Source organism: Manacus vitellinus, unplaced genomic scaffold (genome assembly GCF_001715985.3).
Source record: "Manacus vitellinus isolate BGI_N305 unplaced genomic scaffold, ASM171598v3 scaffold_47_pilon, whole genome shotgun sequence".
NCBI classification, from domain to species: Eukaryota; Metazoa; Chordata; class Aves; order Passeriformes; family Pipridae; genus Manacus; species Manacus vitellinus.
Window position 1 is genome coordinate 3,006,763 of NW_021940585.1, and position 12,178 is coordinate 3,018,940.

At 50.9% G+C, this 12,178-nt stretch overlaps 2 protein-coding genes across 2 annotated transcripts in view; one reads left to right on the top strand and one right to left on the bottom strand.

Moving 5' to 3' along the window:
- Positions 1 to 4,938: 4,938 nt before the first annotated feature.
- On the bottom strand, positions 4,939 to 6,050 carry G0S2 (G0/G1 switch 2). The gene is made up of 2 exons (XM_018079651.1): positions 5,948 to 6,050; positions 4,939 to 5,602 (listed from the first exon to the last, which is right to left on the bottom strand). The coding sequence occupies exon 2, from the start codon at positions 5,532 to 5,534 to the stop codon at positions 5,214 to 5,216; it is 321 nt and encodes a 106-aa protein (XP_017935140.1). The 5' UTR covers positions 5,535 to 5,602; positions 5,948 to 6,050; the 3' UTR covers positions 4,939 to 5,213.
- A 3,339-nt stretch (positions 6,051 to 9,389) lies between these two features.
- LAMB3 (laminin subunit beta 3) overlaps positions 9,390 to 12,178 on the top strand; it is a 33,409-nt gene continuing 30,620 nt past the window's right edge. Inside the window, 1 exon segment of the mRNA XM_029962523.1 lies at positions 9,390 to 9,833. The gene's annotated coding sequence lies outside the window, so the exon portion shown is untranslated.

Consider the following 12,178-nt stretch of genomic DNA (forward strand, 5'->3'; position numbering starts at 1 on the left):
GCCTTTCTACTTCTGTCTCAACTTTCCCTGTGATAAGAAGCACTCAGCCCACGCTTGGTCAGATAACACCAGTGAACTCACTGCCTCTTCCTGTCTCCCTTTGCTTTGAACTTGAGTCACAATTATGGGGCAACCATTTCATGCCTTGGCTTGGGGGAAAAAAAAACCCCAACACTGAAGTAATTAACCATATCTCAGCTGATCTTGTCTGTGCTGCTGGCAGGGAGAGGGGCTCTTTTTAGATAGTTCAGTTTATTACCAGCATTAGGATACTGCAGTAAAGCAATAACCAGCAACCTTTGTGCACCATGTGCAAGCGTGACAGGAAGGTATCGTGCTCTTTGCTCTGCAGCAGCACGAGGAGATGTGGGGATGGAGGCAGGGGGGGATTCTGGAGCTGACACTGCACTCGCCTCGCTGGTGGTAATGAGAATTCGTGGGGTCAGGTTGGGTTTTTACCAAGTAACCGATAATAAAGGCTTGAAATATTGAATATTTCGGCCGAAACTTATGCAAATTTTCTTTTATAAGCAGTTCACGTGCAGCTCAGTGTGTGGAAATGAAGCTGGGGTGGTCCCCAGGAGGGTCGGGGGCTGTGGCAGGAGCTGCCGGATCCGGCCACGCTTCGCTGCCCACGTGCGTTTGCTCTTGGCCACCCGTCCCTTCCAGGGTGCTGCTGCTGCTCCTCACTCCCACTCGCAGCTTTTTCTGGCCTTGTTTTCCCGTGTGCAACTTAAGAACTTGTTTTTGCCTTTTTCCTGGGGGCGGGGAGTGAGGGAAGGCAGAGGAGGGCAGGGAAAGGCGAGGATGGACAAGGGTTTTCTCCTCTCAGCTGGTCCAGACCCCGGAGAGGGGAGCCCAGGGCTGTGCCTGGCCCTGACCCGGTGAGAGGGAGCTCTGTGGTTTCTGAAACAGCTTCTCCCGGATTATCCTGGATGTATTTCCCCTGCTGCAAGTCCCTTCTGTGTCCCTGTCTGTTCGGAGCTGTGTTTTCCAAGGGGTGATGCTCAGCACGGTGCTGCCCTCTCTGCACGGGGGAGGTTCTTCCTTTAGTGGTGCCGGGAGCTCCTCGGAGGAAACGAAATCTGTGAAAGGAAAACTTGTTCTGACAACAGACTGGGAGAGGGGAGCTTGGGGAGTCCCTGGAGGGAGCACGTTCCAGAGCAAGGCTGAGGCTCAGGCGGGTTTGTGCAGGCAGCTCAAAGACTCAAACACACTCGGCAGGAATTTGGATACTGTTTCTTTTTTTTCCCCTCTTTTGAGTGATATTTGGCTTTTTTCAACCGATGGTCAAGTCTTGATTAAATGCAGAAGGTTTTCCTTTTTATTTTTTTTTTTTCTTTCTCCTCTTACTTTCCTTTATCTCATGGATATTTAGACTTTACTTTTCATACCCAGCTCTCCCAGCATCCTTTACCATGAACACAGCTCTAAATATGTTCTTTCCAGACAGGGCTATCATGTTATAAAATTATTCTTGCACTAGACTGCATGTCAGCATGATGGTGCTGGGCCATGACAGATTCCTGTGGGTTTTGGCACAGCTTCATGTCACATTATTGTGGCTCCTGGGCACATCCTGCAAACCCCATCACTGTCACAGCTGCATCACTCCAGAAAAATGCACTCTCAGATCCCAGGGGAGACTGGAGTTGATTGTAGGATGGGTTTGGTTTGGTTTGACATCATATTTCTACACACTGCTGGTTTAGAGAAAATACTGTGATGTTTAAGTCATTTATAAGTGCTAAATTAATGTTTTTTCCCTGTGTGACCAAATCAGGCATTGCTGCCTTGCTCTTTGATTGTTGGAACTGTGGCTGCCTTAAATGTTGGCCGCTGTCCATGTTCCCAGTGCCCTTGGTGTTGGGTGCCTGAGGTTGATATGCTTATCTGCACCCCTAAATTTAGCCTGGCAGCTCCTGAAATATCCAGCATCCCAACTACAAATAGGGAATGAGGACTCTCTGAAGACATTCAGCTCATGCCTTTGAAGTGGTTGATGTGTGAGTGAGGGCTGCTGGGCCTGGGTGGCCTTCAGCTCCATGTGATGAAGGTCTGGGCAACAACTCCAAGCTGAAACAGGATCTTTGAAGAGATGCTGCAGGATGGGTACAGGCAGACACTCCCCAGCTCTCGTGCCAGCTGCAATTTTCCTTTGAACTTCACGTACCAGGAAAATGTCACGTTCACAGGTTATTATGGATTTAGATACAAACAAGTCTCAAAGAGAACAACAGAAATCGGCCTCGTGCAAACTCAGCAATGCAACTCAGCCCTTGGGCAATGTGTGGCTGTCCTCAGGAGTTTATCCCTCAGGACCTGAGTTTAGCTTAGCCTTAGATGCTCTGTCTGCTGCTACCCAGTAGCTTGCCTGAGGTGTCCTCACAAGTACTATCTGTGTGTCTTATTCCATCTGGTTGCTGTCTGGTATATCCCAGGATTTATAATTAAAATTTGTCTTTGCAATTTATGGCAGTGGTTGTTTGCTCCATGGCAGGAGTGTGTGGATGCTGTTTGCTGTATTTGTGGTACTTGTGTTGGCCAGGCTTTGCTGCAGTTTACCTGGAATGGGAATACAGGCTTGGTGGGGCTGGGAAAATAGGCTGGGTTGGAGGGTTGTGCCCTGGTTTAAGGGTGGGGAAGTTGGCTGAAGCCTTTTAATCTGCTGCATCTGGCAAGTCATCCTTAAAGTGATGTTAAAGGGGTTACAAAGCTTCTGTGCACACAGAAATTTATTGTGTGGTTTAAATAACCCTTTTTATGGCCATTGTGGTAAAGTCAGCTATTAATGATTGTCTAATTCAGTGCTCTGCAGAGAGCCAGCCCTGTCCAGTGTCAGTGCATTCCCCTGGGGAAGTGGTACCACGCAGGGCTGACCTCCCAGGCTGGCCTTTCAGGGTGATGTGTGTCCAGGAAGGACCTCTGAGCTTGCAGGACGTCAGGAGGCAGGAGGTTGTGGTGGCAGGCCACGATGTTCCCGAGGTGGGGCCCGAGCTGCCGGCGGTGCTTTATCTGTCTAATCCCATTAACTGCCTTAGGAGGAGCTATTTTGACTGGTTCACAAATCTCTTTGCTTTAAGCCCCTGAACCCCGTGACTGGATCACTGTGGACAGGAGGTGTGGGTAGCAGGGCATGGCACTATGTGACAAGGTGTGAAGACAAACCCAGGTCCAAACCCAGCTCACCTGGAGCTCCCCCTGGTCACCTCTGGGCTCACAGGCTGGGCTGCTTGAGACCAGCTCCATCTCCTCATTTCTAAAATTCCCCTTCCCCACAGGGCAGGATGAGACACCTGTGACTTGTAGAGTAGCACTAATCCTGGGAAGTGATGTGGGATTAACAGTTTCCTTGGACAGAGATGTGATTGTCATCTTGGTTTAATCCGTTTAAGTGTTCAGCTCTGGCTGATCAGAGCTGGGAACACTTTCATGCCTGATACAGCCACAGACATCCAGGTCCCTGCTCTGTCCATGCATCAAATGTGCCACAGGGAATTCCAGGACAGCCTTCCCTATCCCTGAGGCTGGGTTGCAAATATAAAGCTGGAATTGGCAGGTAGGGGAGGACGATGGACCCTCCTCAGCTGATGGCTCTCTTCAGGCCTCAATTCTCACATTTTCCCATGAAACTTCCACTGCTGTCAATGAGAGGTTGGATTGTTTGACCTTGCCAGAATCCAAAGGCTTGGCTATGAACTAAATAAAGCACTTCTCAAAGGCCATTTTACTCCAAACTTTAATTTTAACTGAGGAAAAGGTACTTTAAACTTGACTGAAAGCTTGTGCAGAGTTTTTGTGCAGAGACCGGGTAGGACTCCTCGTCTGCAACGTGCTGCTGTTTTATTGTTTGGGTTGTTTTTTTTTAAACACAAATAGTGGTCAGCAAAACGAACTATGTGCTGTGAAGTTGTGCTTCAGCTGTGCTCTGGAATTTTCAGATGCTGATCTTAACTGGTGCAGCTCTGGGAGGAGCCGCGCGTTGGGCACCGGAGTCGGGCAGCAGTTTTTAACTCTTCTGGGATCTGCTGCTTGGATTTCTGCCAGAGAATGGCATATTCCTGACACATTTCCCAGTTCCTGTGCAAGGTGTGTAGCCTTGCTCCTGCCTCTGCCCTGCTGGTGTGTCTTTGAGCAGACAAAGAGGGATTTTCTGCCCCAGCCGTGACTGTTTCCCTGCCTTCCCCTCCCAAGTGTGGTTGGGACCATTCAGCTGTGCCTGGCTGGGGGCTTTATTTGACTAACATGACATAGTTCTGAGTGCAACAAATTCTGGCTGAGCCCAGAACGATTTTTAAATAGGTGAAAGTCCTCTAATGATTCTGGCAGTGCCCTGGGTACAGCCTGAAGGTTGGAACTCTATTTCCACACCCTCCAGACTGGCTGTGCCACCTCCATGCTTCAATTTTTCCACCTCTGACACCCCTGCAATACTGGAATCCGATATTACTCTGCACGATTAGGTGTCTGTGGTGGGTTTGTGAAGGTGCCCAGCAAGGGTAGAAGATATTTTTAAAGTTTTTTTTGCTGTGCAGCAGCTGTAGCCAGCTGGAGGATTGCCAAGGCAAGGACAGGGGTTTTATTGATTGATTTTTAAACAGTTCTGTAAACCCATGGCCATGACAGAGATGTGAATCCGTGCCACTGAACCCAAATAACCCCCTGAAATACAACCCCACCTCCAGCTTAGGGCATGTTTGTCACCCATGTGACACAAATGCCACCTCCTCCCCAGCTGGCTCATTTTGGAAGGGAGCAGCTGCCAGGAGTACAGACACACTGACCCCCTTGGCCCCAGAGCAGCCTCACTGGGGGGACTTTACTGAGAGGCTGCAGCCCCTTCATTACTCTCTGGATTCCCCCAGCTGCCACCTGAAAGGAGCCAGAAGTGAGTAAAACCACTAAAAGATAAAATAAACGCAGCAAGAGAGCACTGGGTACCATATAAAATATTTATTGATCTTGCAAAAGGGTGTAAAATGCATCTGTAATAAAAATAAGAAACCATGCTGTGCATCTTGGCACAGGTTTATACCAACAAAAGGTATTTTTTCCCCCACTGCTGCACAGCAGCAAATAAAACCCTTCTCTCCTCTCAAGTCTCCTTCAGCCAAGCCTTCTCTCTCTCTCTCTTCGTGCTGGAACCACCACCAGGGAGGCCGGGGCAGCAGAGTCTCCGTGCTCGGTTGCTCAGCAGGCAGCTCGGCGGGTCCCTACGAGGCGTGCAGCCTGGTCACCAGGGCTCTCTGCACCGCCCCCGGCGTCTTGCCCTTGTCCAGGAGCAAATCCTCCCGTTTCTGGGGGAGCCTTTGCCCTCGCGTCGCGGCAGGTTTCTTCTTCTTCTTCTCTTCCTCCTCCTCCTCCTCTAGCCTGCCCTCGGAGCTGAAGGGGCTGCACACCGTCTCCACCAGCCCGATGACCACCCCGAAGAAGGCCAGCACGCTGCCCAGCATGTACAGCTTGACCATCTTCCTGTTGGGCTTCTGGCTCAGCATTTCCTTGGCGAAGGGGATCAGCTCGTGCATGGTTTCCATTTCTGCGGGTGTTTTTTTGTTTTTTTTTTTGTTTGTTTTTTTTTTTGCAGCGGGTTTAGATGTCGGTTCTGCAAGAGAAGAGAGAAGGACATTAGTTAAATCCAGCTGCTGCGGCGCCAGAGCCCGAGCTCCCCGCAGACCCCCCAGCGCTGCTTTCAGCGGGGAATTTGGGATTTTTGCTGAGGGTTCGCTGCAGGAAAACGCATCCCCGGCGTGCCCGCGGTGCTGGTGGCACTGCCCGGCAGGGCAGCCCCTGAGATGGGAGATCCAGGTGGATCACGGCAACCCCGCATCCCACTCCCGGTGGCATCCCATTCCCCCCGGCATCCCATTCCCCGCGGCATCCCATTCCCCCTGGCATCCCACTCCCGGTGGCATCCCACTCCCCCTGGCATCTCACCGCTCCCCCTTACCCAGAGGCGGCGGTGCTGCTGTGCGGGGCCAGGATGAGGGTGGGGAGCGCTGCGCTGGTTTTTGGCTGCGGGGCCGGGCTGTTCTGGGTTGTTCTGAGCTGCGGGGGCCGCTCCGCTCGGCAGCTGCTGCCCTGCCCGCACCCGCCGCCCCGCCGCCTTATGATGGCCCGTTGGGGCGGGCGGGGCCGGGCGGGGCGGGCACCGTGCCCCGAGTGCGGGCCAACCCCCCCTGCCGCTTGGCAGCTCCTGCCCTTAATCCGGCCAGACGGGGGAAAAATACTCTTCTTCTGGTTTTTTTTTTTCTTTTTTTTTTTTTTTCCCCTAGTTCTTACTTTGCCTCATTTATTTGTTTTTATTTGTTTATTTTTTCCTCCTTTTTCTTTTTTTTTTTTTTTAAATTTCTTCTATTTTTTCTTACTTTTACCATCTCCTATTTTTTTACCTTCTGTAATTTCTTCTTTTTACCTTCTCCTTCATTTTTTTCTTTTTACCTTCTCCTTTTATTTTTTCTTTCTGTCTTCTATTTTTCGTTCTTTTTACCTGCTCTTTCTATTTCTTCTTTCTACCTTTTTCTATTTTTCTTCTTTTTATCTTCTCCTTCTGTTTTTTCTTCTTCTTACCTTCTCTTTCTACTTTTTCTTTTTTACCTTCTCCTGTTTTTTTCTTTTTACCTTCTCCTTATATTTTTTCTTTTTACCTTCTCCTTTTTTTCTTTTTACCTTCTTCTATTTTTCTTCTTTTTACCTTCTCCTTCTATTTTTTCTCTCTACCTTCTTCTATTTTACTTCTTTTACTTCTCCTTCTATTTTTCCTTTTTCTTACCTTCTCCTTCTATTTTTTTTCTTTTTATCTTCTTCTATTTTTTTCTTCTTTTTACCCTGTCCTTCTATTTTTCCTTCTTCTTTTCTCCCTCTCTATCTCCCTCTCTATCTCCCTATCTCCCTCTATTTCTCCCTCTATTCCTCCTTCTGTTCCTCCTTTTTTCTTTCACAAAACTCGTTGATGTTCCTCCTCCCTCCCCTCAAAAAATAATTATCCCAAAGTCCAATTCCAGCACGAGGTATCTGTTTCTGTTGTCTCACTTGCTGTGCAACTCCATAGCTGCTTCTGCAAGAAATATTTAATATGATAATAGAAACTTTATTGAGCTGGTACATGGGAGTGAGTGAGAGAGGATCTGTGTCCTGAGCTCCTAAAATATGGCAGGGTTTGGATCTGGGGCTTGGGTCTGTGCACAGTCAATTCAGCACAGTGGATATCCCTGCCTTGCTCTTTTTTCTTGGGGTGAAATGGGTTAAAAAATGCCATAGTGAAGGAGAGCAAAGGTGTTACCCAGGCCAAGGTGTGAAGGTGTTTCTTAAAGGTTTCTAGAGGTGGTTCCTGGCAGAGACAGCCATCAGCAGGTGATGGCTGCAGTGTGTGGCAGCACCTTATTTCTTGGAAATAGCAACAATTGGAATTTTCTGAGTTAGTAAAAGTTACATCAGCCTGTTAAACCCCTGTTTTTCACTTTTCTTACACTTGCTGCTGGAGCTCTGTGGCACTCTGTTGTGTCACTCCTTGTGATTCAGCTGGAGGCCGGGGCTGTTTCCATTCTGGGGAGAAGCAGGAGGCCGTGCTGTCACACTGCTTCCCTGGACTGCTGCCAGCAGTGTTGCATCAATCCCTCCCAGCACGTTGCATCACCACCATCATCATCTGCTCCCTCTGCAGGCTCCATCCGTGCTCAGGTGCTGCTCTGCCTGGAGGAATCATATCTATTCCATGCACATCTCAGCAGCTGCTGCCCTTAGGGAGTTGCTAAAGCCACAAGAATTTGTTGGGATTTACAGCTTCTGATTTCACAGAGCAGATGGTGGACACTGGACAGATTTCTGGCTGAGATGATGAGAATTGCTCTGCCAGGACAGGACATAGAAATTAAAATATGAGCTGATGTGATAGCAGGAATTTTAGGGAGGAGTTGGTGTATGTGGAAAGAGGGAAAGCTCGGAGGGAGCCTTTCAAAGGATGCTCTAAAGGAGGCTGCACCTCCTGGGGGGTGTTTGTAAACCCTCAAAGGGTGGGCAGGCAGCCCCCAAAGCAAGCTGGAGCCAAAGGGGGGCTTGTCCTCAAACCAGGGAGTGGAAAAGAGGGCCTGTGGCACAGGGAACGTGGGTTTGATAACTCTGAGCTGGGTTTTATCTCAGCCCACGCTGAGGAAACCTCTCTGTGACGGGAATAACTCGTGATGTGAGTGGCTGGTGCCGTGTTTCCCCTTCCTGCCCCTGCAGCATCACTGGTGCCACGGCTGAGGCTGAGCACTGGTTTGTCTCTTGAGCTTGAGAAAGGGGCAGAATAGAGCTCTGAGGAAGATGGGAATTGCTGGAAGGTGTGTTATTTAGCCAGATGCCTTTTGCTGGAGGATTTGAACACTTTCCTTACAGGGTGATATCACCCCAATTCTGCCCTAAAACAACTAAAGTGGCTCCTGAGGGTTGGACTAGGTGATCTTTAGGGTTCCTTCCAGCCCAAACTGTTCTCTGATTCTACAATGAAAACCAGCCTGAAGTCTGGCCTGTGTTGGGGTCACAATTCCAAACTGGGTGAGGATCAAGCTGCCTTCCTCCCCACTTCCCCAGGCTTTGGTGCTCCACACAGCCCTCGGTCCCCTGCCCGTGGGGGTGTGGGCGGTGCTGACCCGCCTCGAAAAGGGACGTGGTCCTTCAGTTTTGGTGGTTTTCCCCTTTCCTTTCCCTCTTTGCTGAGCTGTGCCGTGGGTATGTGTGGAGCAGTGAGTCAGCCCTGGCTCCTCACATCCCGCACGTCCGAGGGAGGCTGGAGGCTTCCCCCGCCCCCACGGCGAGCAGAGAGCTCTGAGGAAACACTGCCGGTGAAAACTTGGGTTTTTTTTACAAGTTTTGAATGTGCTTAGGAAATTGCATTGCAAGACTGGCTGTAAAAGTTGCTAAAGACTCGTCTTTCCCTCCTCAGCGTCTGGGTTTTTTTTTTTTCTTTAAATAAAAGGTCCTTATCTCCCCTGCCAACTTGGCAGCCAAGGTTGCAGCTGATTCCTGCATTCGGGCTGTGGGTTTTTTTCTCTTCTGCAAAGCTTAGAAAAATGGCCATTGCAGAGAAGATAGCTGGAGGGCACAGCAATTAGACAGGGAAAGTTCAAGGTTACTGTTCTCCCCACTGGCTTTTTGGGGGGTAAGATGTGCTGTCTCCTCCCAGCTCCAAGAGATGAGAGGTGAGAGCTGCCCTGGCCCTGTTCAACTCCAGTGTCTGGGCTGTCCCAGTCCCAGAAACAAAGGTCAGTGGGAAGTGTTGGAATCGTGACATTTCACCTAAAAAAGGTTTTTTGTTTGCTTTTTTTCCTTTTTTTCCAGGCAGGGTTTTATTTGCCTCCCGAACCTTGTGTTTGAAAGCCTCTTTTCCAACCTGAGGGCTGGGAAGGGTATTTTTAAATTCATTAAATACCAATGGAGATGTCCATGCAATCCTGAAGTACTGAGAGCTTGAGCTGTCAGGAGAGCACAGAGCTCAGGATAACTTGGAGCATTAACCAAGTAGCTGATAATCATCTGTGGCAAACACCTCTTAGAGCAGCACTCAGATTGTGCTGATCTAATTAAACAATATTTAATTCAATTTCGTTTTAAATTTCGGCAACTGAACTCTGTGCAAGCTCGTGGTGTGGACATTTAAATTGGATCAAGTGTGGATAAAAGGATTAATGACTAAACTAAATTAGACTAATTTTAGCTGTTCCCAATCTTATTTAGGAGAGTCTGCACAGGGAGGTTGTCGGGTTTAATCGCAACTTAAACCAGGCTTTGTGGCTGGGAGAACTGCACGAGTTTAACGTCATCTGGAGGAAGGGCTCTGCCTGAATTTCCAAAGCAGGGTAAGCACCTGAGGCTTGACCCAAATGTTGCTGGACAGGGGAGGCTGAGGTGTGTGAGGGCTCGGGGAGATGATGCTTCACAGCCCAGCTCCGCTCGCCGGCTTTGCACCTCCGAGCTCATCCGGAGCCACCAGCCCGGGAAAAGCTGCTTTGGAATTGCTCTGGAGGGTGCAGGTGATGCTGTGCTGTGTCATCTGGGTGTCTCTGCCTGCAGCAGCCCAAATTTAAGTCCCCTCCTGGCATGGCTCGTTTCTCACTGGGATAATCTCGGTGATGCTCCTGGGGAACGGGAGCACCGACAGCTCTGCCCTGGCTGGGGGTGGACGTGCAGGAGGAGAGGAGCAGGGAGCATTCCCAGCTCTGGAGAGGTTTCAGGTGGCTCAGCTCCTGTTTCAGGGACACAGGACAGTGTCCCTTGGCTGTCACAGAGCTCTGTGCTGGCGCTGTGGCCACGAGCAGCTGCCAGTGCAGGGCAGGGGCACGGCAGGCGCCGGGCACGCTGCGGGTGCGTGTTGGGGGCTCAGAGGGCAGGAGATCTGCCAGGAGAGGGGCTGGGAGGTGCTGGAAGGGAAAGGGGCCAGCCCCTGCTGCCAGAACATCCCCATATGAAGCTCCAAGGGATCTGCAGGGTGGTTGACACCCCCAGGCACAAATGTGCTGTAGGCGTTGCCGCCCTGAAACACTCGAGAGAGAAAGAGGGATGTAAAAAGAAAAAGGAAACCCCAAAGCCCAGCAAGCCTGATTAAGGATCTGTCCTTATTAAAAATGAATAAAATGACAAAATTTTGGTTTCCTTGCCCTGGCAGTTCCCACTGTACTGAAGCACTGTGTGCCTGCTTGGTGTGTGGGCAGAGAGGAGCCTCCCCACGGGCTGTGACGGGCAGAGGGCAGGCAGGTCGGTGTGGGGTGCGGGGTGTGGGGTGGGACATGGCCCCGTGGCTCAGCCCTGGTGACCTGGGCACCGTGGGGACCTGCTCTGCTGTGCTGTCTGCAGGACTGAGCTGCCCTGGAGATGTCACAGAGGAACAGCCACAGGGATTCTGGTGCTTGGTGCCCGATGCTGCCACGTGGTTTTGCACCCAGGTGCTCTTCCAGCCAGCCTGGTCTCTTGTCTCAACCCGAATTGTGAATCCAAATTTTATTTTTCTTCACCTAATATTATCTACCTGGGGGGAAGACATTCAAGCATCGTTAGCAGAGTGCTTTTGTGCAAGACTTCTGAGCCAGGGGCCCACCCTGACCTAGTCCACCCCAAGGGACACCCTGGTCTCAATGGCCATGGGAGGTCCCTTCTCACCAGCCCGGGGTGACTCTGGGGTTTTGCAGAGTCATGGAGGGGAACTTAAAATGCTGAGCTGACCTTTGCCTCCTGGTGTCATCTCCCAAAACGACAGTGGCATCTCAGTGGTCTTGGTGGGAGCACAGCTGAGGTGGAAAGGTGTGTTGCTTCATCTTCCACATGTCTGCGTGTGGGCAAGGGTCAGGCACTGCTGGACCTTGGCTGTGACGAGCCCCAGCTCCACAGGGTGGTCTGGGACGAGGGGCTGATGCACCAACCAGGGAGGGGAGCAAAGGTGGGACAAAACACCGTGTTTTACCTGAGCAGGTCAGACCCTGTGCACAGCGAGGCCCTTGTTTGAATTCCAGCGAGTCGAACCCCGTGCACAGCGAGTGCCTTGTTTTAATTCCAGCAGCTGGGGGGGAGCAACAAGTGGCAACCAGGAGCAGAAAACAGCGTGTCCTTCACTTCTGTCACACTTGCGGTGTTAAGGAGGATCCACGGCTTAACAGAGGCTCCTAAATGAGCCATTAGTTTAAACTTCCCGAGGCTGATGTCGCAGGGGGGGGGCAGGGTTGCTGTGCTGAGGGCTGGCAGCAGGGATACAGAGCCCCCTTCTTTCCACTGTTTGCTCCAAAATCCCCCAGAGGGGAGCTGCATGCTTTCCTAGTGGAATATTTTCCCGTTTAGAAAACGGGGACATGACAAAAATAACGATGTCCTCCCCCTGCAAGGATAGTTTTATCAAGCTCCTGGTGGAAAGCGGGCAGGCAGCCCAGCCCCTGGCCCTGCCAGCTCTGCACCGTGTCACTGTGTGCCCGGGGAGGGCTGTGCCAGGGGGTGGGGGCCACAGATCCTCCAGCTCCATGAGGCATCTTGTGCTGACCCAGCACGAGTCAGGGCACGTGGAACTCCACTGGCTGCGGGAATGAGCTGGTGGGGAGAAAAGGAAAATCCAATTTAGGGGCAAATCCTGAGCGTTGTGTGAGCTCCTTCAGGAGAGCTGGTCCTGCCTTTCCTGGGGTTTGGGGTGACTGCCTTGCCCAGATCAGCTGCCCTCCAGCAT

Coding starts and splice junctions, on each gene's coding strand:
- G0S2 (XM_018079651.1), bottom strand. CDS start 5,534: ATGGAAACCATGCACGAGCTGATCCCCTTCGCCAAGGAAATGCTGAGC.